General features: G+C 28.8%; 4 protein-coding genes and 1 long non-coding RNA gene across 15 annotated transcripts in view; 2 read left to right on the top strand and 3 right to left on the bottom strand.

Annotated features, from left to right (window-relative positions):
* Positions 1-490: 490 nt before the first annotated feature.
* Positions 491-4093, bottom strand: LOC111676861 (putative E3 ubiquitin-protein ligase UBR7). Its single transcript, XM_023437855.2, has 2 exons — positions 2833-4093; positions 491-1144 (listed from the first exon to the last, which is right to left on the bottom strand). The coding sequence occupies exons 1-2, from the start codon at positions 3752-3754 to the stop codon at positions 768-770; spliced, it is 1299 nt and encodes a 432-aa protein (XP_023293623.2). The 5' UTR covers positions 3755-4093; the 3' UTR covers positions 491-767.
* Positions 1754-2827, top strand: LOC111676862 (radial spoke head protein 9 homolog). The gene is made up of 2 exons (XM_023437856.2): positions 1754-2162; positions 2219-2827. Exons 1-2 carry the CDS (start codon positions 1815-1817, stop codon positions 2714-2716), a joined length of 846 nt encoding a protein of 281 aa, XP_023293624.2. The 5' UTR covers positions 1754-1814; the 3' UTR covers positions 2717-2827.
* Positions 4094-5368: 1275 nt separating the features above from the next.
* On the top strand, positions 5369-6137 carry LOC111676866 (DNA-directed RNA polymerase II subunit RPB11). Its single transcript, XM_023437859.2, has 4 exons — positions 5369-5531; positions 5610-5699; positions 5778-5952; positions 6015-6137. Exons 1-4 carry the CDS (start codon positions 5479-5481, stop codon positions 6048-6050), a joined length of 354 nt encoding a protein of 117 aa, XP_023293627.1. The 5' UTR covers positions 5369-5478; the 3' UTR covers positions 6051-6137.
* On the bottom strand, positions 5724-6838 carry LOC124420716. Its single transcript, XR_006941321.1, has 2 exons — positions 6240-6838; positions 5724-6018 (listed from the first exon to the last, which is right to left on the bottom strand). It is a non-coding gene; the product is annotated as an uncharacterized LOC124420716 (long non-coding RNA).
* A 2999-nt stretch (positions 6839-9837) lies between these two features.
* LOC111676184 (restin homolog) overlaps positions 9838-25917 on the bottom strand; it is a 70922-nt gene continuing 54842 nt past the window's right edge. For 10 of the 11 annotated variants that reach the window (XM_046956565.1, XM_046956568.1, XM_046956561.1 and 7 more), the window contains 6 exons: positions 21912-22022; positions 14858-14924; positions 10996-14795; positions 10802-10932; positions 10524-10738; positions 9838-10452 (listed from right to left, as the gene is read on the bottom strand). In XM_046956565.1, coding sequence (XP_046812521.1) covers positions 10409-10452; positions 10524-10738; positions 10802-10932; positions 10996-14795; positions 14858-14924; positions 21912-22022 — 4368 coding nt within the window. In that variant the 3' untranslated portion in view covers positions 9838-10408. Of the gene's footprint in view, positions 10453-10523; positions 10739-10801; positions 10933-10995; positions 14796-14857; positions 14925-21911; positions 22023-22103; positions 22952-25917 lie in introns of those variants that run through there. The other variant, XM_046956572.1, reaches the window with a different exon arrangement.

The following is a 25917-nucleotide window of genomic DNA, read 5'->3' as shown; positions in this document are numbered from 1 at the left end:
TCGATATCGAATGCCGCAATTTTGACCCATACCTTTGTAATTATACATTTTTTAATATAATTTCAACATAAATAAAATTTTTATTTTATTTTTATTTAACATATTTTGGTCCTATTGGACCCAAATAGGTCAATAAGGTGAGTGTTTATTTTATTTTATTTTATTTTATTTTATTAAAAACTATATACATACATATGTATACTACATATAACTTAAGAACGGCGTATTGTACTTCTTACTTTTCTGTCCATAGTTAATGAAGGAATATTTATGCTAAATAAACATTTTTTATTTAAAATTTTGTTTAATATACAATCCAACGTGTTGCTGAACAGAACTAACAGAAATTACGATTCCCAAAGCAATTGTTTCTTCGCTCTGGAACTACTCGAGTCTTACCTGGCCAAAGAACAGTTACAACAACATAACACATTACACTAGATACAAACCTTAAAGATTTCTTAAGCACAAGTAAGTTTTATAATGTTAATATTTTGTAGTATAATATTTTTTATTTAATAAGAACCTTGTATCAACAAAAATTATGAGAGAAAAAAATAGTGATAATAAATGGGAATGTATGCATACCGAATATCGCGGATTGATTATAAGCAATTTATTAATATATGCTTTCTAAATAGTAGTATAATTAAATATGTACGTGTGTATGTATAATATATGTATATAGACAGACAAATATATTCGTTATTTAAGTTTATAAATGTTAATTTTCCATTAATAATATTTAGTAAAATTATATGTTGAATTTAACGACACATGTAGGGCAAACCAATTTGAACGTTTTTCTCATTACGCATTTCTGCAAAGAAACGATTTATGTCTTCTTCAGTGACTACTTTTTTGGTGGCTACAAATGTTTGCAAATATTCTTTAAGTTTATCCTTCATTCGATTGTATTCGGTTATGACATCAATTTGCTGTACACGATCAATAGAAGCTAAAGCACGTATACCTTGCTCATACGATGATTCGGATCCATGTTTCTTAATTCCACGCTCTTCATAACTTTTAGCTGAATCTTCAGGATCCAAGAGAAATTCAATTTTTTCACTTTCATATATATACATGCAAGCCGTACAACGGCAAAGAGCGGCCTTCCAGTCTGGTCCCCAAAATGTTGGCCCTAAAATAAAAAATAAGATATTTTTATTTTTACTAATATCCCAGAAAAAATAAGCAATAAAATGATCAATCTGGGGAATTTAAGATTGTTAAATGAAAATTGGCACATAGCATCTTCTTAGCATAATTACCTAGCAAAAAATAATTGATGTCATACTTTATAAACGACATCTTAATCACATCTAAAAATGCGATTATACATTTTTCGCTTTTATAAACCAAATATGTCCTTACAAATGAAAATACAGTTAAAAGTGAGGAAAGAGATGTAGAAAAGTCACTACAAATAACATATTCGAAGTACATCAAACTTTGATGAAAAACCATAACGAATGGCAGAAGTTAAAAACAAAAAGGATTCGGAATTTCATGATTTAGTTCAACCAAATTGAATTTTAGTTCTTTTTTTCATAAATAATAATGAGATTTTTAAAAGGCAACAAAGTTAATTTTGTGAAAATCTATTTACTCTTTCTAGTAAAAAAAATTATCAAAAATATCTTTTATGTAATGATTAATCCAATCAAGATGACTAAAGTGCTTATTGTACTAATAACTTAATTCGTCACTGTATTTTAATAAATTTTATTTTTTCTAAACTTCAAAAAACTTTATATACAAGGAAAGTTTGACAAATTAAAAAAAAAAACTCAAAGGAAGCAAAATAAAAAATGAATGTTAAATATTTTCAAGAAGGGCTCGACAACCTCATGTACAGCGGCATAAAACTAAGTCCAGAGCAAAAGATTTTAATTGGGAATTCTTTAATAGTATTACAAAATGAAAATCGTTACGCCGGTATATATTTTTGGGGACGTATCAATGGTACCGCAAAAGACTATTATATAGCATTTGGTTACACAAGAGATTGTCTAAGGGATCGTAAATATTTCTTTAGTATTGATGGCTACCAATGGTTAATGTTACCATTTGTACATAATCCAAAGACTTTTCAAGCGACAATAGTGTGTCGTCAACCATTTTCTGGCGATCCTAGCCTTATAACAACTGTTAAACTAGTAAATTACCTATTTAATATAAACAAACAATTAATTTAACTTCTTTTTAATTAAAGGATCCCTTATTTGACATAGATGCCAATCAAATCATTTCTGCCAGCCTACCGGAAGAAATTTCACTTAAAGAAGAGGAGCGTCTTGCTGCAATTGTTTTTATCATCACGGAGGAATGTGCCATTTGTCCACGAGGATCTTTGTACAAACTAACTGATGGCTGTGTTGTTCCAAACCAAATGTTTCGCGGCTTAAATGATTTACAATGTGAGGATCTTTCCTATTATCAAATTTATCGTTTGCCAAGAAATGATCTCAAAATGAACCTATCAAAACGCTCCGATTACAATTATCCTATAGACTTTTTGGATTCCATTGAGTGTGTCACACCTAAAGGGCAGGCATTTTCTTTAAATTTACAGCAAAATGAAAGTTTAGTCATCATTAAATCTTGTATTTGGTTGGGAATGACATTCTTTCATAAAATTACCTCATCTAAGCATGGTTTTCTTTATATTGGCGATGGAAAGAAAAATTACGACTTGTTGTTCATGTTTTAATTCATAAATAATCGTATTACTTTCATTACATTAAATATTTCTCTGTACATTTATACATACTTTTTTATAAAATGTTGAATTGTTAAAATATAATTTTTTAATCCTTTTGTACTCACCTTTTTCATAATCCCCTTTTTGATTGGGTCGACGACATGGTTGGTCTGTTTTTTCTTCATTTTCTTCTAGTTTTTGTCGTTTGGAAGACGGTTCTTCTCCAGCGTTTACTAAGCCATTTGTGTCGCTCATATTCATTATTTCCGAAATACTTTTATCCAAATCGCTCTTTAATTTGTTGTCATCATTATCATCACATCTGGTTACTTCTGCACTGCCTACAACACTCAAATTACCTTCAACAGTTTCATCTAAATTGTCCACTGTTTTCAATGCCAATCCGGTGTAGTCTTGCAAAATTGTATGCTTATCCATACAAGAACCGCATATCATTTCACTACATGCTTCCACAAGTTTATCGGCATTTGGGGGTGCATTTAAGTGTTGCAAATGGAACCAGTCCTCGCAAACTACGCACTGCAGCATTAGCTCATCTGTTGTACGTTCTGGATCAGGGTAAGGGCGATGGCATGTACAATACAACCCTTGAAAATTTTGATTATACAAATTAGCAACGTTTTGCTTTTCGGGTTGTTTGCGCTCCGCATTTAAAGTGCAACGGTTTACACCTGTACGCTCTGTCGGACAGTCGCAACGAAAGTTCCTCTTTGTGTACAATTCAACCAATTCATGATTCTCATGACAGTGATAAGAACAAGCCAAGCAAATGCCAGCACATTTTTCCAAATCATTACGAGCATCTGGGCAACATGTCAGACAGGAATACAATGCTTGCCGTTTAACAGGTCCTAGAATATACGTGCAACTTTTCTCGTCCGATGCTCCAAGTACGGCAGCATATTCCTCCTCCAACTCCTTTTCCTCTTCCAAAACATCTAACATGGTAACGCTAGATTCCTCCAAGGGATTGGTTGATACCTCGTCCACATTATTTACTTTATCTACACTATTCACATTCTCCATTTTAACAGTTCAATATGATTTTCACTTCTTTTCAACACAAAAGACAAAAAATTTATGTAAAACTGATGATAAAATTCTCTACTTGTTCAATTTTTTCTGTAATTTGTCTCCACTCTATACCAAACAATAATATTGCAAAAACAACAAATCAACCCAAAGCAAGCAAAACAAAAAATAATATTTGGCGCGAAAAGCGAACACAGGGTTGCAAATAAGGGATTTTGAAAATAATTTACATTCAAAAAATTCCTTAAATAAACAATAGTAGATTTTTTCATAAAAATATTTTTAAGAGGCAAAGTTATTGCGATATAACAATAGAAGGAAATTTTTTGGCAAATAATTCTATTACCAAAAATTAAAACAAAAGTTTAAGTATACGTGAGCGAATTTCATGGTAATAGAGAAAAAGAAAAAATGCTGCCACATTGATTAAATTTGATACGTATTCATTTGTTAAAAGGTTAAATATATTAAATACTACTTTTTTATGTATTTATTAGTCCATTACATTACATTAATATCATTGCCTTAAATACAATATCAAATGTACAAACTAAATCCAAAAGAAAATTTTAAACTAATTGTATATTTTGTACATTTCAAACTACAAGATGTTTTAAATTCAGATTAGACAACAATATATATTAAAAAAATATATTTTGTATTTATACAAAATCTCATAATGTAAAGTACCTTTAAGTGTTATTTGTAAAACGGATAGGTTTTAGAAAATCATATTTTATATTTTTGCACATTAATGCAAAGTGATCTAATAGTAAATTTCAGAAAGATATATCCCTATTTCTAAATGTATTATTATGAACAATAATAACTGGGTACATATGTAATTTACAAAATATATTGCATATTAAATTTTGAATTCAATACATCTATTTATTGTATTAAATAAACATGAAAAAAGGTCCTTTATAAATACTATTCGATTTTATATTTTATGGCCACATTGTTTTATTATTTAAATTGTATAAATTATGTAAAAAATATATATAATACGTCATTCTTCTTCACACTTCACCGAAATATTTTGTGAGATTTAGATCAAACCAAAATAATTTTTTTTATGTAAAAAGTTATGTTTTTGAACAAGATTTGAAATGTAATATACTAGATTTAGATGTTGTATGTAAGATTATGTGATATATAAATGTTTCATATAAAATGTACTATGTATATGTGTTAAAAATTTTCTAGAAATCGCAGCCGTCTAGAATCGGTATGTCATGTCTTGTTCATACCACATATCGTACTTTACAGTTTTTAACTTTTTCTACGACACTGTTGAAAATAATACAACTATTCATTTGAAAATACAACACTGAAAATATAACTGATGCAACAACTCTGTTTTAAGGCTTGGTATTGCCACACGACAATTTTGTTGTTCTTTTGAAAGAATTCAGAACAAAATATGATTTTTTATTTTGAATTCATGAATAAAATAAATTATTAAACACAACATTCAATTTAATATTAAACAAAAATATATTTAATGATCTTTATGTTGTTTATTAAAAACAATTTTTATTAAGTTTTAATTGAAAAAATATGTAAAGAGAAAAATCACTAAATGGTGATTTTCTATTTATAGTATATGGCATCTCTTACCATACGACAATAAAGTTGAAAAATTTTCCAAACATTTCTTCATTTTTTACTATAAAATTGACTAATATTTTAAATTCTAGTAGAAATAATTCAAAATGAATGCACCTCCCACATTTGAGTCATTTTTACTTTACGAAGGCGAAAAGAAGTGAGTACAACAATTAAAGATTGACTAATATCTGATATAAGTATATGCATAATTATTTCCATTGTATTTTGCCTCTAGAATTATTAAAGAATTGGACACGAAAGTGACAAATGCCGCCATATTTACAGTCAATAAGGAAGATCACACTTTGGGAAACTTGATTAGAAAGTGAGTTTATACTTCTAAAAATACTATACTTCTAAAAATACTATAAAGCATCAATTAACTGTATTTATTTATTTGTAGTCAATTGTTAAAGGATCCCAATGTTTTGTTTGCCGGCTACAAAGTACCTCATCCTTTGGAACATAAATTCGTTATTCGTATTCAAACTACGGCTGATTATTCTCCTCATGAAGCGTTTATGAATGCTATCACTGATCTTTTAGCTGAACTTTCACTATTCGAGGAAAGATTTAAGGTAAATTGGATTTATAATTTTGTGAGTAATCATTGAAAATGCAAATGATTTATTTCTTTCAGGATGCTATAAAAGAAAAGAAAGAGGGTGGCGATTAAAAATTTGCATACTTTACAACAAATCTAATTTTAAGCTAATTGTACTAATATTATTTTTGGCAGAATAAATATTTTTTTTGAATTATATCTACATTCATTTGTCAAAAAACATCATTTAGATTTCATTATTCGAGCGAACTAAGACCACTTATCTGTTATTAATATGTTGTCATAGGTGAAGAAAATTACCAATTAACGAAATAGTCGTTCCCATGACATTCGGTTCTTCGCACCGGAACGACTCGCGAGTTCAAAGACCTAGGATTGTCAACCCAGCTACACCGACTTTACACGTGCCGCTGCTTCAACAACAAACAAAGTCATATAAACATATAAGTGTCTAAAAGACTGCACCAATTTTCATTACATATTTTTTGGGTCATATGAAATAGGAAACATCACGCATCAAAACCAATAACTGAAATAAACTAACTTTTACAAATTTCATCACTTAAGCGGTCGAATTTTTAAATATACCTTCTTAATGGATGTATACAATGTCAGAGAAGCCCTCACGATTTTAGCTTTAACGGTACAAATAATAACAATTTTTTTGCACGTGTGAGGGATACTTTCCATGTTTAAAATTACACAGGCCAACGAAATCATGGTTTGTAAAAACTTTTGAAACCAATTCGACTAGTGCTGATATTTTTATTTCTGTTACATACCATTTTATCGTAAAATTGTATTGAAGATTTTGTTCATATGAGCAAAATTAAATTTTGTTAAAAATTTCATAAATACATTTTTTCAAATAAAAATTGTGCCAATTGGCAAATTAGTTATTGCAAATTTTATATTTTAGAAAATACACGGAGATTTTTTAATTTTTTGGAAAACATAATTTTAATTATTTGTTATTTTATGTATAAATATCTTGTGAATGTCCTTTGTTCGAATTGTTAAAATTCTTGCAATATTAGTGAAATTATTTATAAGGTTATGAAATCCTTATTTATGCAAATCATTAAAACTAAAAAAAATATTTTCTACGAAATTCTCAAAATTCAAAATATGTGAGAGATATCGACGGTTTTTAACAATTTAGGGGTTACATTTTTAAATCCCTTCTCCTCATTTCACTTAAATTTGTATGAAAATATTTTCAACGCAATGTAAAGTGTGAAGCAAATGTTTGAAGGCAGTTTTTTAAGAGGCTAGTTTCATATAATTAAAAAAAATCGGATTTTTTGGAGCGATAGAAGTATATTTGACGTAGTTATGATCAAAAAAAGTCCAAATTGAAATGTTTGGTTAGGGGATTATTGATTGGTGAAATTTTCCCCATTTGAGGTTAGTTATGAGGGAAGCTCGATATCTTAAATTTTTTATTTGGTGAATATATTTGAGAATATAATTTTTCTCATGTTTTTTAGTAGAAAGAACATTACAAACACTATTTTAGATTTTAGCGATATTTAATAATTTGCATGTGAGTGAATTGTTTAATAAAGTTATTGATGGTTTATTGTAGAAATTTTGCTTGGAAAATTTGCATACTAAACATAAAATAAGCGACTAATATCTTCATGAATTCGGGGGTAATGTTTATAATTATAGTTATGATAATGAAACTAGTTAAATACTGTGGAAATGGCTTTCGGTGGACCGATCAGATAAAGACATTGACAGTAACTTTTCTGAAGATAAAAAAGTTTATTTGTGCAAAACTTTATTTGGTAATGAGTAAAAAGTGTTTACGTAATTTTCGAAAATGATGGGAATAACGAACAAGTATGAATGTATAGTCAGGCGTAGCCGACTATATGATACCCTACACCAGTCAGTATGTATGTTAAAAATGAGGATTATTTAAAAAAATAAGGCATTTGTTTTGTTTTTTTTTTTAACTTTATTTCGGATTATTTTTACTTTTTTGGCAAAAAAAGAGATTTTTTTTAGAGGGCTCAAAGGGGAGTAGGGCAAAATATGACCCTATCCTTAAAAATGTTGGTAGGGGGAGTTAAGTCTTCTTCAATATTATTTATGTAGAATTTAAAAGTGTTATTAGTGTTTTTAAGTAAATTTTGACCCTTAAATTAATTTTCTGAAGGGGAGTTTGTATGGGGGATAGGGTCAAATGAAGCCCGATCATCACAAAAATCGCTAGCGTTATTTAAAATTCTATAAAACTAAGTTTTGTCGACTTCTGTTAACATAATAGATCATTTAAATCGACTCAGAAAATGATTCTAAGCCGATTGGTATACTTTAAGGTGGGTATAGGAAGAATATTTTTGAATGTTACAAACATCAGCACAAACCCAATATACCCTCCCCACTAAAGTGGTGTAGGGTATAACAATTATGGATGATCGTTAAACAAATTTCAGGTATATTTTGTGCATATAAAAGTAATATTTGTGCCAAATTTTGCATGGATATTATTGTTGACCCAAATAATTTTACCGATCGGCAACATTTATGTAGATAAAAATGATATTTTTGCCAAATTGTGTATAAATATCATAATTAGGTGAGTTATGTGCGTTCAAGTGATTTTCGGGAGTGAACCTTGTATGGGAGCTAATACCAATTGTGGACCGATGGAAATTTTGTTTCATTGAAATTAATTCTATTGACATAAAACTTTAATTTGAAAATTTTGTGAAGTTATCGATATTGTAACGGAATTTATTAACAATAAAAACATTTCACAGGAATATGTACATTTGTATGGGAGGTATATGAAATTATGAACCGATTTTTTTGATTTTTATCAATGTTGGTTCTGGAACAAGAGATGTATCTCTGACAAAATTCAATTCAATTATTCAATTTATCTGCAGTAGTTTTTGTAAAAAGTACAAATAAATATGTTAAAAATCGCTATTTTTTCGATGTTGTCTTAAATGTTTACTCATAACTATGAAAACAATTTCACTGATCTTGTTGATTTTCAATACCAAACTGCTTAGGATAACAATGAATATTTTGAGTGAATTTTGTAGAGTTCCATTGCTTCATTTTAATGTGAGCCTGTTTTATATAGACAGACAGACGGACATATCTAGATAGACTATATTTCTTAGTGTTACAAACAGAATGACAAACTGATATATACCCTCTATCACCACTGATGGTGGTGGAGTGTAAAAAAAAACAAATATAAATTCACTTTAATGTGCATTTACAGCTTTAATACGGAATTGAGCTATGATCTTATTGCAAGAATTGAAAGAATGATCAAAACAAAATATGTAAGTGCATTTTAGTAATTAAGATAATTAAACAAGTATGAATGTTTAGTCGGGAATAACCGACAATATGTTAAAACTAGAATTAAAGTATTTCATTTATATTTTAACTTTATTCTGGAATTTTTTATTTATTTTTGGCAAAAAAGAGATTTTTTATAAAATGGCTCAAAGGGGAGTAGGGAAAAATATGGGCCTATCCTTATAAATGTTGGTAGAGGAATTTACGTCTACTTCAAAGTTATTTATGTAGAATTTAATAGTTTTATGACCTTCAAGTCATTTTCTAAAGGGAGTTTGTATGGGGGCTATGATCCCAAAAGCCCCATTCGGGAGGTACGGTTGTATGGTGGCTAGGCGAAATAATGGACTAATGGATTTTATCCATTTTCCTTTGACCTTGGGCCCAAACTCAATATATATAAGTGGACTACATTTAGTACATTGCCACTCATCTTGAAAGAGCTTTTTTTAAATAAGATTCTTGAAAAAACTATGATTGCTCAGATTAAAATAATAAATTTAATTGTACTTACTGGTTCATAAGATTATATTTTCCAAATAAAAGAAAAAAAAACATATTGTAATATTACATAAATAAAAAAATTAAGGTGTTTTGTTTTTGGAGTGCAAATTTCAGCAATTTCTTTATTTTTTCTAGATTGACAATTAAACATATCCCTCATTTTGATTTATAGAAATTAGAATATGAAATTATTGATTTATTAAATAATTAGTTTAGTAGATTTAATTACATTTGTGTTTGAAAATTTATCTAACAAATAAATTAGTATTTCTTTGATATAAGTTTTATAGTAAGAAAGAAAAGAAAAAACATAATTTATTATTAATTGTATACATAGTTTATAAAAATGAAAGCAAGATGGACAATTAGTATTTAAACATAAACTAAATAATTAACAATCACTTTCTAAATTACATACACATACATAATATTGTAGTTAGTACAAAAAATAAGGCTCCTTTCAAGGATACAAAGGAAACATTAACAAATTTCTTAATAATCACAATTAATATCGTTAGAATGAAAGTTTCCATAGACAAAACATAAAATAGAATAAATAAAAATTAAAGATATTATAACATAAAATTTAATATAAAATTAGATAAAATAATAAACTCAGTGCTCGTGCTTTATCAATAACATTCATCATCACATTCTCCAGCTTCGTGGCCAAAAACTGTTTAATGAAATATAATGAAAAAAATTGTATATTAATTTAATAATTATGTAATGTAATTAGTTACAAACCTTCACATGATTCACAATATTTTCTAGGTTCTGGAAGTTTGCGTTCCTTGCGTTCATTATTGTTTTTCTCACTTGTGGGAGGTGGCGAGTAATCTCGATCATCTGATGCCTGTAAAGGACAATCCTCGGTTTCATGTTTATCGAATTCATCACAGATATCACAAAATACACGGGGCGCTGGCTTTCTCTTGGCGATTAATTCAAAAGCTGCTGGTCTTTAATATTTAAAATATATATAATTACAATGTAAACCAAAGACATTGTATTCTCATGCTTACTTAGTAAAATCAGTTGGCAAAGCCTCCAAAGCCTCTATCTTCGCTTTTAGAGTATCATTCTTCTTCTGCATGTCGGCAATGATCGAATTAAGGAAATTTATCTGCGCCGTACTATCATCTGCTGTTAATGTCTGTTTATAAAAAGAGATAAATTATTACTTTTTCACTTGCTATACGAAATACCAAGTATTTACCTCGAATCCAGAATTATCTCCAGTGGAACCATTTTGTTTCAATTTGCTTATCGACTGTAAATCATTAATACGTTGTTTTAAACCAACAATTTCCTTTGTTTTCTCCATTTCCATCAATTCGAGTTTTCGCTGTATACTTGTACATTCAATTTTTAAGGTTTTCTCATTTTCAATTAATTGTGACTTTTCTTGCTGCAATTGAGCGATATGTGTTTGAAGTTTCTCAAGTTGAGTAGATTTTTCAGAAGACGTCTCGTCCATCTCATCTACAATTTTCTTATATTCAGCAAGTTGTAGTTCTATATCTTCTTGTTGCTTTAGTTTTTCTTCTGATTCCTGATGCTGACCTCGAAGTTCATCGTTGGCTTGTTGCAATTGTCCAAGTTGAGTTTTCAGTTCGAGAATAGTCTTTTGCGCATCGTTAAGAGCAGTCTGAGTATTTTGTAAAACTGAATCAGTTGAACTGATATGCTTTTGCTGTTCTTCGAACTGGCTTTCCTTCCTGCGTAGTTGCTCTTGGGTAGTGGCTAGTTCTGCTTTTAGGCTGGATAATTTTTCAACTAATTTTTCCATATTCTGATCAGATTCCATTTCGAACAGTTCAAATATGTTGGCAGTTTCACATTTTTCTTGTTCCAGAATATCCAAGGCCTCGGCGAGTTCCGCGTTTGTGGCAGAGATTTGTTCATTAGAAAGTTTAAGGGCTTCTAGCATAGCTTTAAGGTCAACGATTTTCTTTTTGTCTTCTTCGATCAGTTTTGTTTTATGTTCACAATCCTCGTTGGTTAGAGCTAGAGCATTCTGAAGTTTTTGCAATTGCAATTCAAGTTCGGACTTGGTATTTGATTGCATAATACGCAGCTGCTCGGCTTCACTGTGAACTCTAACAAATGAGTCTTCTTTGTCTTTAAGTTCTTGGGTTAGCTTTTCAATATTTTGTAAAAGTCTTGAATTTTCTTCTTGCACATTTGTTAAAGCAGATGATCCTTCATTTTGTGTTTTCTGCAAATTCGTGTGTAACTGTTCTTTCTCCATTCTATAAGCCTCTATTTGCTTTTGCATTTCTGCCTCTTTGGCCTTAAAGTCCAATTGAGATTTAAGCAATTCATCCTGTAAAAGTTGAATTTGTTTCTGTAGACTACTGATAGCTTCGTCCAGTGATGTTTTCGACTGTTCTGAGTTTTTAAGCTGAGCTTCAAAGCTTTCAATAATTGTTTGCTGCTTTGCACTCTCGGCAGCTTTAAGATCATTTACTTCAGCTTCTGCTTTAGCAACTAGTTCTTTTTTCGCAATATCAAATTCTGCCATTTGTTGCTTTTTAGCATCTTCAACAGCTTTCAATTCATTGCGCAAACCTTCCATTTCGGATTGTTGAGATTGAACGCTTTGTTTGAGTTCTTGCAATTGGCTTTCTAGTGATAGACGTTCATCATTGGATTTATCTGTGAGTTGCTGCAAGAGTTTTTGCTTGTTAGTCAGCTCTTCTGTGAGTTTAACAATTTCAGCATTTGAACCGGCTGATCCTTGGCGTAGAGTATTTAGATCGTTTTGCAGAGCTTTATTTTGTTCCTCCAAATTGTCGCATTTAATAACAAAGCTATCAAGCTTTCGATGCAAATCTGCCATCTCTAATTCTTGCTTTCCGCTCTTCTCTTGCTCCTGTTTAAGAAGTTCAAACCGATTGAAACTTTCCTCTGTGACGTTTTTGAGTTCATTCGTCAGAGTTTCGACTTGACTGCACATGCCGTCGATTCGTTGTTGGCTGGCTTGTAATTGACTTTCCAACGTAGCACGTTCTCCACTAGATTTATCTAGAAGTTCTTCGAAAGCTTTCTGCTTATTCGCTATTTCTTGAGATAGTTTGAGAAGTTCGGCATTTGAATCTGTGCTGGAAGTGCGAAGAGTGGTTAAGTCTTGTTGCAAGGATTCATTTTGTTTAACTAAAGCATCGTATTTGGTTTGCAAGTTCTCCCTCTGCCTTTGGTTATCACTTAGTTGAAGTTCTTGCTTAATAGTCTTCTCCTCCAGTTCTGTAATCTGTTGTACTTTTTGGCTAATTTCTTCTTTTGATTTTTGGACAACTTCTTTGAGATCGTTAAAGTCTTTGATGTTGTTTGTTAATTTTTGCTGTAGCTCTTCCAGTTGTCCCGTCATTTCAATACGTTCTTTGTCATGGTTGCTGGCCAAATTGGAAATTTCATTTTGTTTGTTTTGAATTTCTTCATTGAGTTTTTTGACTTCGTTGTGGACGTTTGAACTGGATGCACGAGCAGCAATTATTTCCTGTTGTAAAGCTTCATTCTGTGATATTAGATTGTTACATTTGGAATTTGAACTTTCTAATTTGCGGGCCAAGTCTCCTAAATCTAATTGTTGTTGGGCGTTTTTCTCCTCGATTTTCTTAATCTCTTCTTCTAGTTCTTGCTTTTTACTTAAGGAAGTTTCATGTTCTCCTTTAAGTTTTTCCAATAGTTTGGTTGTGGTTTCCAAGGCTGTAGTTGTTGATTTAAGTTCGGACATTTTTGAAGCAATAACTTCATCTTGTTGGATGGACTTTTGACGTTGATCTTCAATTGTGTTCTTTGAATTCTTTAAATCCTCTTCAAGTCTTTTATTTTGGCTTTCTAATTCAGTAATTTTGGCACATAATTGTTGGACAGTAATGGATGATTCACCTTCAAGAGCTGATGTTTTGTCCTGTAGTTTTCCTAGTTCTTCCTTTAGATATAGAATTTCATTTGCTTTCTCATTTATTATTTGCTGTTGACCTTTTAACGTCTCTTCTAATTCTTTCTTTAATTTATTAATCGTTTCTTGAGCAATTTCTAAGTTTTTAGTGCATTCAGTTAATGAAATTTCTTTTTCTGAAAGAGTTTTGGAGACCGTTTCTCTGAAAACCTTCTCGTTATCTAACTCACTTTGCAGGCTTTTTATGGTGTCATTTAGTTGTTGGTTTTCATTTTGCACCTTTTCACAATCCAAGCGCAATTCCTTGAGAGATTGTTCTAGAACAAGCATGGCTGCGTTTTTATCTTGATCTTGGCTTAGAGCGTCCTGAAGCTTAGTTTCAAAGCTACTTTGCAATTCGGCGAGCTTTAGAAGTTCTTCCTGTGCTTTATTAAGATTAGTTTCCAAAGTCTTCTTCGTTTCCTGCAATTTAACAACCTCTTCTTTTAGTTTAGAAATTTCCTGGATTTTTTCTTCTAATTGGGTCTTTTCTTCCGCTTTTCCAAGTTGTTGGGCCTTTACCATCTCATCCAATGTAACACATTCTGCGTGCTTAATAGCTAATTCAGCCGATATTTTGGCCAATTGATTGTTAATATCTTCCACATGGGAACTGCGAGTTTTACATTCTTCGCGTAGTATTCGACATTCATCATCCAAACTTGTTCGTTCGGTCTCAATTGTTGCCAAGGATTTTTTAATTGTTGCATTCTCCTCCAGCAAACGTTTTATTTCTTCCGATTTTTCTTCAAGTCTAGTATTGAAATCAGCCTGCACTTGTTGCCGTTCCTTTTCATGTTCTTCTTTAACAAATGTCAACTCTTTGCGCATATTTTCGAGGCCACACTCGGATAAGGAGAACTTTTCGAGACTCTCATCCTTTGCCACGAGCTCTTTTTGCAATGCCTCATTTTGATCTTTAAGATACTTAATATTTTCCTGCAAACGTTGCAGTTCATCTTGGTTTTCGGCTATTTGTGACTCAAATTGTTGAGCTTGTTCGCTAAGTTTCGCCTTAAGTTCATCAACTTCGGCACTTGCTGTCGCACTAATTTCTTCTGAGGTAATTTTTCCTAGTGAAAAAACACAATTGCTTAAAAAATAATATTTCCACTTTATTGGATATTCCATTTACCAGATGTTAAATCTTTTATTTTCGTTTCCAATTCATGAATTTTCTCCTTGTAAACTTGTGTTTGTGCCTGTATAAATGTTTTATGTTTTATAATTAATATATTTTTAATTATAATTACTAAATATTTTTAAAGAATACAACAGATATTTTACATGCTTTTAATCCTTACTTGCTTATGAAATTTCTATTCAGAGACAACTACATAAATTCTTCGAATACAACTTAATTACTGGAATAAGTTATACCCTACAGCACTTTAGTGGGGAGGGTATATTAAGTTTAGTGGGAGGGTCCTATACCACTTTAAAGTATACCAATCGGCTTAGAATCGTTTTCTGAGTTGATTAAGATAATTTAATGAAATTTGGCACATACACTCTTTTTTTGTCCCAAGGACGAAACCTATTGAAAATGGATAAAATCGGTCCATTATTTCGCCTAGCCCCCATACAACCGTACCCCCCGAATAGGGCCTTTGGGCTCATAATTAAGTTAAATGTTCTATTATGTCAACAAAAGTCTGCAAAACTTGGTTTTATAGAACTTTTAATGACATTACCGATTTTTGTAATGATCGGGTCACATTTGACCCTAGCCCCATACAAACTCCCTTTAGAAAATGACTTGAAGGTCAAAATTTACCTATAAACACTGATAAAACTTTTAAATTCTATATAAATTACTTTGAAGTAGACGAAAATTGCTCTACCAACATTTATAAGGATAGGTCCATATTTTCCCCTAATCCATTTTAAAAAATCCCATTTTTTTGCAAAAAAAAAAAATAATTAAAAATAAAATAAAAATTTAACAGAATAAAGTTAAAAAACTAATCAAATGCTTTATTTTTTTATTAGTTCCAATTTCTAACATACTGACTGGTCATATATCATATATTTCATCTAAAAAAATTTACATTTTGTACTCGAAGGTTCTCTTAAAATTAATTGTTATTAAAATGGGATTACAATCAACTTTATTAAAAAGTAGATAAAGAAACTTTTGAAAAGTTTTACTCTTTTACTACTGCATTAATCAGAACTAATTTGTAATAGTTTTAACAACCCAGGAACAAATTTAGAACTTGTTATAAAAACAACTAGTTCTAGAACTAATGCAAGAGAATCACTTCAGATTCTTAAATAACAACCTTGGAACTAGTGATATCGCAACTACTACAGGAACCCGTTTCTAGGAACATTGTTATGGTTCTAAAATACTTCTAAAGAGTTTTCAAGGAACAACTTCTGGAAAAATTGTCAAAAAATTAAAAATTCATAAACATATTTTATTAAAATCAACAAGGCATTCATGTTTTTATTTCTGAATAAAATTAAACTATAAGGAATTAAAGATAACCAATTCAAAGTCAAAATAAATGTCAAAAAAAAAGAGTCACGTGCTCTCAAATATTTGATTAGTCAATGTTCAATCATTTTTTATCTTTTAATCTTAAAAGTAATTAAGTTAACAAAGTGCTCAAAAAATATATTTGTACTGTATAGTCTATAAGTAAATGATATATGTTTATAAGAACCCCTACATTTTTTGGAGTTCAACTGCGTAATTATGACAAAAAAATGAAAAATTTAATATGCGATATATTGCAGTTTGAAGATCTAGTTGTGTAGATCACCATACCATATTTTAAATATTTAATATACCACTTTTAATAAAAAAGTTTTTTTTTATTGATGTTGAAATTTTTTATCTCAAATTTATTTCATCATAACTAATTTTTTAACTGATTCATCAGTATTCTTTAGAATATACATAACTGGGATATTGGAAGCTAAATTGATTTTTCATTACTCCTTATTTGTTTGAATGTATGTCTATTTTTGACCGACACTTTATTAGGGATTGTAATTTGTATTTTTTTTTATTATTTTTTCTAATTATTTTGTTAAATTAATAATTTTTTTTCGTTTTTAAAGCATCTGTTAGACGCTAACAAAATTTTTCTTTGAAAGCCCTTTGAATTCTCATTCATTTGATATAAATATAACATTCCTGCAGGAAATGGAACTAATACCAGACTAGTATTTTACTAGTACAAAAATCACCAGTACTAGTTAACAACTGTAAACTTTCCTATACCATTTTAATGCTCAAATTAACATTGAGTGTATGAAATTTCACTAGTACCATTACCATTGAGTGTGAAAAATTACTAGTACCATTAGTTCTAGAAGTATACTAGTACACTTGGACCCAATTGGGTGCTTTACTAATTCTAATATTCACAAAAAGTTTCCGTATTTATTGATTTAGCTTCTTTTTAATCCTCCTTCTTGGTTTTAAGAAAAAAATTAGTACAAAATTAATTTTTATACCCTTCACCTTCGTGAGAATATATAAGTTTGTCATTCCGTTTGTAATTTCTACAATATAATTTTCCGACCCTATAAAGTATATATATTCTGAGTAGATAGCGGACTCGATTAAGCTATGTCCGTCTGTCTGTCTGTGTGTTTGTTAAAATCAGTTTTTAGAGGACCCCAGATATCGGCGAGATCCGAATCTTCAATAATTCTTTTAGACATGCTTTCGAGAAGATCGCTATTTATGATAGCGATATGAGCAAAAATCCGAGACAACCTCGGAAAATTTCATCAAAAAATGTGATATTTTTTTCATGCGTTGTTAAAAAAGCAACAACAACACTGTATATTAGAAAAAGATGAACACGTGTGTGTGTAGATGTAATTGGTTTTATTCAGCTGTGTATTTTTTTGTATGTTTGGATGCTGTTGGCGTCATTGCGTTGTTGTTGTTCTTTTTGTTTAGCTTTTGATATAATAATAATGTAGTCGGAAAAAAATTTAAAATTTATAAAAGATGTTTAAAATACACTATGGTGAAGGGTATATAAGATTCGAATATAGCACTCTTACTTGTTATATTAAGAAAATGTTCTTTATTATAGCCTCCACCACCAGCAGTGGTGATAGAGGGTATATAATAGTTTGTCAATCAGTGTGTATCACCAAGAAATATAAATTGATATAAAATTCGTAAAAATATGTTTTGTGTAACTATTAGTTACACTGGGATTTTTTTTATTCAATCATTCAGGGACATTTTTTCCGAATCAGTTCACAATTAGTCAAGGACCATTTCTGAAAATCACTTAAACGCTCATATTTTATGAACTAATAACGCTATCGAGGTATTCATTAACTAATAATGCTATCGGTAAAAAATTCAACGTGAAAAATTTTGAATACATATTATGTATATATACATTTTTGTGTAAAATTCGTTTCATAATTGGTCTCAACTGCCATATAAGGAAAATTTCACCTCCTGTCTACCCCATGTAAGCTTCCTTCAGAAACTTGTTTTAACCATCATAAAGTATAACTTAAGCAAATTTATAAGAACTAAAATCACTCTAAAAATTATATGTGGATCCAGTCTTAACTGTGCTTCATGTTCCCACTTTAAATTATTATTTTCGTGCTTCTAGGTTCAATATTATAGAAAATTCAAAAAGTACCTTTTTGGAGTAGGAAAAAATACCAAAAGTCCCCTTTTATTGGTTCTCACCTAATCCGGGTTCTAAATGCTTAATTTTATGTTTCTAGGTTCAATATCATAGGAAATTTAATAAGTACCTTTTGTAAAACGAAAAAGTAGCAGAAAGTCCGATTTTGTGAATTCTAACTTAATTCGTGCTCCACACAATTAATCATAGGTATAATATTATAGGAAATTCAAAAAGTACCTTTTGTAGAATGAAAAAGTAGAAAAAAGTCCCTTTTTATGTTTTCTCATTTAATCCGGGCTCTACATACCTAATTTCATGTTCCTTATCACTTTTATGGGTTCTCACCATATCCGGGCTCTACATACTTAATTTCATGTTTCTAGGTTCAATATTATAGAAAATAAAAAAAAAAGTTTAAAAACGTTGCCTTTAATAGATTCTAATTTATTAGAGGATATACATACTTAATGTCATGTTTCTAGCCAATAACAACATATTAGTGTTGCTCTTGCTCTGCATTGTTTTTATAAACAAGCGTACAATAACAAAATTTACCGTATGATTATGTATTTTGTTTTCTGCAATTTCTGTCTAAACACAAATGAAAATCTAAATTTTTGATAAAATTTTCAGAGGTTGTTTCCGATTTTTGCTCATATTTCCGTTATTTATGGACCAATTTTGCTGATTTTAAGTAGCGATCTACTCGAAAGCATGTCTAATAAAATTATGTAAGATTCGAACTCGCAGATGTCTGGGGTCTTCTAAAAATTGATTATACTGATATATATATATATATATAATATATATATATTATTATATTATATATATATATATATATATATATATATATATATATATATATATTATAATATATATATATATATATATATATATATTATATATATATATATATTATATATATATATATATATATTAAATATATAATATATATATTATATATATATATATTATGGGATCAGCAAATTATATTGTAGAAGTTACAACCGTAATGACAAACTTTTCATGAAGGTGAAAGGTATAAAATAAAACAAATGAATGAGATAAAGGAAAAAAATGTCAAAGAAGTTAAAAGTTGGAAATGAATGAAATTAATACACATAAATTAAAACTGTTTAGTGTACCATTTTTTAAAATCGTTCTCTGAAAATGAATTCTATTACATCGAAAGCTTAAATATTGGTCATACACTATCCTTAAAGTATACCAATCGGCCCAGAACATCTTTCTGATTTGATTTAGCTACGCAAGATATACAGGTTACAGTTCTTAAGATAATTATATAAAATGAGCTCATAATACAAGCCTTGACTACTTTATTGGATTTCGTAACTCTAGCTCACATACAATTCACTGTCATGAAGAAATTCATCTTAAATATTATGTATATATAATTCTATCCACCAAATTTTGTGGAGATGGGTAAATATATATTTGTCTCTAGCCTCCATATAAAACCTATTTCAGAATATTTGTTTTTCTTTAATAAATATATCGAATGTAATGTAAAATTCAACATAAATATTTTATTATGAAAAATAAATTACATTTAATATTATAACTGGTGTAGGGTTTAGTCGTCCACACCAGACTATACTGTCTATATAAATTTAGGACGAATTTAGGACGCTAAATCTTTTAATTATTCATTAAGAAAGAAAATGATTAAAGTTTGAAAAAAAATATAATATTTGAAGTTTTTGGTAAACAATTTTATGGATGTTATTTAGAACACTTAAAAAAAGATTTCCTTATCATTATATTATGAATTATCAATACCATTTTTTTAAATATTTTTAAAAATAAGTCGAATTGTACCTTGCCCAGATATACTTAAGACAATTATTGTTAAATAAAGTTGTGTTCATTTAAGTAAAACTTTGAAGAGGGCTTTTTATAGGTGCTAGAGTCAAATGAAGCCCTATAATTATAAAGTTCATGAGGATCATCAAGGCTATAGTCTTGATATAAATATACTATAATATAGAAATTGGTTTTGCAGCCTTTTGTACAAATACGACGGGTTCAGTTGTATGGGGGCTAGGTGAAATAATGGACTGATGTTAACCATTTTCAATAGGCTTCGACCTTGGAATAATAGAAGATCATGTTCGTTTACGGTACCATAGAAGATCATGTGCCAAATTTCATTGAATTATCTCCAAAATTGCGACCTGTAGTTTGATTACAAGGATTATAAGCCCTATTCGGGGTACAGTTGTATGGGGGTTAGGTGAAATAATGGACCGATCTTAACCATTTTAATAGGCTTCGTCCTTGGAATAATAAAAGGTCATGCACAAAATTTCATTAATTTTTTATTTTTATTTATTTATTTACATCAATACATAGAAAGCCTTCTAAATTTTCAAAATTGCGACCTGTAGTTTGATTACAAGGTTTAAATGGACGGACAGACGGATATGGCTAAAGATTTTCAGACTTTATCTTTCAAGATATTGCAACAATTTTAGACTTTTCAAATTAAAGCGGTTGCCAATGTTAGAGCTAGTTGAAGTCTTTGTCTTATTTCAATAAAATTTAGTGGAAATATTTTCCTGACTTTGTAGATTATGTGACCCCATCAGAAATTTCGGATGAACAGACATTATACTATGGGCCAGATAGTGATGCTGTGATAAGGAATATAACAGAAATTAGCTATGTAATTTAAGCTTTTATTAGAAAGAAAAAAATGCGACATTATCTGTATTGGAGGTAAAATATTAAGATTTAAAAATATCATTGTAATGAACAAATTTATTATGTATCGAAAACAACTAATGTTAGGCGAAAATATTCCTCAACATAAATGTAGGAAATTAAATTCTCTTTAATTTAATTTCCTACATTTATATACGCACAATGTAAGCGATCTGTACAATGCATTGTAAGTGAGATATTCGCTAAAAAAAGATTTTTGCAATCTTGACCTCCAATATCTCGCTTAGCGCACACGATATTTGCGGTGACTTTTAATCCCTTACTAATCACGCTAAGGCGAAGCTTTGTGCCATTCCATTAAGCTATCTAAAATTCCGAGGAAAAACCCTTATTTTTCTGGAATAATTAATCACATCTAAAAATGCGATTACATATTTCTGGCTTTTATAAACTTAATATATCCTTACAAATGAAAACCCAGAAAAAAGTGATTTGAAATAAATACAATTTTGGTAAAAAAAACCATTGAAATTTACATAAGTCTGTCTTTGAAATTAAATTTATTTTTCACATCCAAATATCGAATTAAAATTCCTCCAATGAGACGATAATGTAAAATTCATTTAAAGCACAATATGTTACTAGTTGTAATGAAAATGGGACTTGTAGAATATATATATTAATATTTGACTATTGTCTATTCTAATCTCTTAAAAATTATAAAATAATGTCTCCTAAATATATTAGTTACAAATATAAATTTCTCAAAATTATTAAGAAACCGCGAAACAATAAGATTTTGCTCAAATTGTTTAGCAAACAAAATATCTGTTGTATCCATTGTTTAGAGGACAATATAGTTAAAAATCATCTTACATTTAATTCATCACCACAAAATGTGGCTTCATCTATTGAGAACTGTAAATCTTCGGCCTTTTTACGTTCCTCACTCAACTGACGCTCCAAAAGAGCGATATAAGTTTTAAGCTAAAAAAATATTGGCGAAAATAAAAGAAAAACAACAATTAATACTTTTATTGTAGTTTTTGAAATAAAAATGCATTTGTGGAAGTTTTCGTAAATTTTAAATGTATTTTTCATTTTACAATTAAATATAAACAATTACATTAAAAATCGTAAAGTAAATATTGATATAAAAATATAATAATAATAATAAAAATAGTTTTAAAAGTAACTTTAAGATATATAACAGAAGCAATAAAATTCGCTTATTTCGCTTATAAATAAACAAGTTGTTTATAATTATTTATAAAATTATAGTTGGAAGTAATTTAGCGTAGTTGGAATAAAATAGTTTCATAAATCTGCTCTCAGCGCAGTAAAAAATCGATTTTTTTAATTTTAAATTTTTTTCTGCAAAAAAGAAAATTAAAAAAAATCAAGAGATAATTTCGTTTGAAACCAATTTAGTGTATTGAGAAATTTGGTTTATATTTTGGTTGTTTGGTTTTCGACGCCCATCATTCAACGCCATCTGTGAGAACTTTTGTTTGGTTGGGATCGGTGAAAGGGCGTTGAAGGAAAAATCAAAGAAATATATTTGAAAGATTATCCATTAACGGTTTCATACTCGATTATTTGAATATTATTTTGAGCACTACGAGGTACAGTACTGGGTCTCCTTCAATTATCATTTCAACTCTTACAACAATAACAACAATGTTTAAAGAAATTTAAAGCCAGTTTTCCGTTTAAAGTCTTCGTGCGAGAATGCAAAAAAAAAAAAACATTGTCTGCGGCGACTACTTAATGCGTAGAGGACTGAGTACACTATGGAGAATGCAATGTTTCTCATGGTTTCCACTCCAGCCACGGAATTCTCGGCGCAGATCAGCTAAACGAAAACTACGACGTGCAATGAGTCTGGCCCAGCGATCAGCATCACTAAGTACTTTCTATGGAAACGTGAACAAGAAAATAAATATAAATTACCTTGAAAACAACCAATTACGAAAAGAAAATACGATAAATTAAATACAGCTGATAGATTCACATTATGTTAGACAGATAAATAAAAGAAAATTTAGTTTTGCGTTTAATAATACTCTTCACTTTTCTTTTTCACCTAAATACTCTTTTATAGCAGATTTTAACGTACACATAGATTACGTCAAGAAACCAAGTACATAACTAAACAATTGTTAAACTTTTAATTAAATTTAATATCTATTGTTATTAACTAATTTATTAACAATTTTCGCACTGAAGAAGTTTGCTTTCAAACAACTCTGCTTATGTTTCATAGTTTAATGCACACGATTTTTCACTTCAATCTTGATTTAAAACCTTAAAAATTCGTAGAAAAATAAAATATGTTAAAAAATAAAAAACGCACATACATTATTAAACATAAACATATAAATAATAAAAGCAGCCTAACAATTGCAATATTTCTCTATAAAAAATAATAAACAATTTTAACATAAAATTTAATTTATTTGTTGTAAATCATGTTTGTTTTTTACTTTCATACAAAATTATAAATGTAAACATGTCAAACACAAAATAAAAAAAAAACTGTTTTAAAAATAATTGATTTAAACAAACAATAAACATGTAGAAAAATAATAACAAAAAAATTAACATTTAACCAAAATACAAAAGAAAAACTTCAACAAAAAAAAAAAACGTTCACATTAAGCAAATATTTTTTAAAAAAATAATCATTTTGTGAAATATTTAATTGATTTCTATATTAATACAAACATAAAATTGTAACAAAACATTGGTGGAAAAAGTATCAAAATTTTGTGTTGACGTTTTTCATGAAATATTTTCTAATGTGAACGTAACTTACACAATATAATTGAAAAATATATATGTTTGTATTTATGTGTTTTAATTGTGCTTATTGGAGATTTTGATATACATATGTATATTTCTATGTATGACTTTAATCATAGAAATCTGAATGATTATTTTTTAGTTTAATGTCAATTTACATAGAATTAATAGCAGTTATATATTTAATTTTATTAATTGTTAAACAATCAACCAAATAGATAAAATGTAATATAATTTGTTAATGAAAATAAACGTGAAAAATTAAGTGAAACAAACTTGAACCCTGTATATGGAATCTTGAAATCAATGAGGCGTCATTATATGGATTAATTAATAATGAATTAAAAAAAATATTTATATAAACCGAGTTTAAATTAAACAAATTTCTGTTTTAGATAAAACTTTTTTCTAGAAACAATCACATATTTAACTTTTTAAATTTAAAGGATGTATGGATCAGACTGTTATCTGTTTTAATGCACTCCAGCAATAAAAAAGAACTTCTAGAAAAAGCAAACAAAAGGTAGAAGGGAATTACTGAAAAAGACATGAAGAAGTGATGATTTCAATACAGGCTTGTCATAAGAGGAATGTAAGGAAAGGAATGTCTTTATCAATAATTTATTTTCTTGTTCTTTTATTGGAAGTTATTTGGAAGTGTAATTGTAGCATTAAAAATTTTGACTAATGGGTCGATTATAATGCCAAGTAAAGTTTCGTTGCTATACATAATAGATCCATTAAATAATATTAACAACACACATTTAACATAAAAATCCAAAATAAAACTTGTTTAACTCAAAGAATTTAACATAGAATTATAATCGCTTCTTTGGGAGTCAATAAACATCACTTCCACAATTGTCACTATTTTGAAGTGGTGATAATAAGGTCTTATACGTGATCGAAATTTAAAAAAGAAAAGTTTGAACTCAATTGTCAAATCAAGTATTTTTTTCTTTAATTAAAGGGAATATGGTTAACGATTTCAGGACGTACCGGTTCGAATAATTAAAAAAAATAGTTACAAATATTTAAATGAGACAAGACATTAAACCAATCTAAAAACTTGTTGCGCCTAGATCTTAAAATACTGATTACAATTTTAGATTAAACCTTTCTACAAAAATTATTATATCATCGTAATATATACTTGTTTTTCAAAATTATATTATATATAAAAATGAAAAATAGGTCTAAAATAAAAATTTAGACAAATGGGATCGGGAATGAGAAACATTTGCAAATTATTTTTCAAAACTCAAGAACGAAATACATTTTTAATACTGTTAAAACTATTATAAAATTAATAACGAAAACTACAAAAAATATTATATCCAGAGAAAACTGTTTCTTTAGTTGTAGCAACCAATATTTTTGATTGTGCCAACAAAATTGTAAATGAAATATGTTTGTATTTATTAACTTTTACCATATCTCGGATAGCTTAACTTAAATTCAACGTTCGTAAATGAAAAATTCGATCAAATAATTATGTTGACTGTTAATATAGTTGCTGCAATCAAAAAAAAACTGTTTTCATTGTGTATGAACATGCAATTAGTTTTAATGAAAAATAATTGTTAAAAAATGTTCTTTTATGATAAATAATTAACTTTCGAATGACAATGAAAAATCGTGTACAAAAAAAAAAAATAAAATAAAAAAGATTAACAAAAATGTCACAAGAGAAAAATAAAGAAAAGTGAGGGAAGAGTAAGATAGAATAAGAAATTATCCAAGATTAATTAAATAAAATTAAAATACTTTTTATTAATTACTCGCTAAGAAGTAAAACTGAAACACATAGTGCCAAAAAAAAGAAAACAAAAAATTGTTAAATTTACCATTAAATAAAATTCAACAATAAAACAAATAATTAAGAATTAGTTGTGACAAATTAACACAAACTAAATGTACAAATCTTGGATTGTATATAATGAATGACAATATGAACAGAATAAAAGTTCTGTGTAAAAGTAATCTAAAACTCATATTGAAGAATTATATATCTGTAGAATCATTGCCAAATTGCAATGAATTAAAAACCGTTGGGAAAATATAATTTCTGTTTATC

Source organism: Lucilia cuprina, chromosome 2 (assembly GCF_022045245.1).
Source record: "Lucilia cuprina isolate Lc7/37 chromosome 2, ASM2204524v1, whole genome shotgun sequence".
NCBI lineage: Eukaryota > Metazoa > Arthropoda > Insecta > Diptera > Calliphoridae > Lucilia > Lucilia cuprina.
The sequence above is the reverse complement of the archived record's forward strand: the minus strand, read 5'-3'. Positions and strand labels throughout refer to the sequence as shown.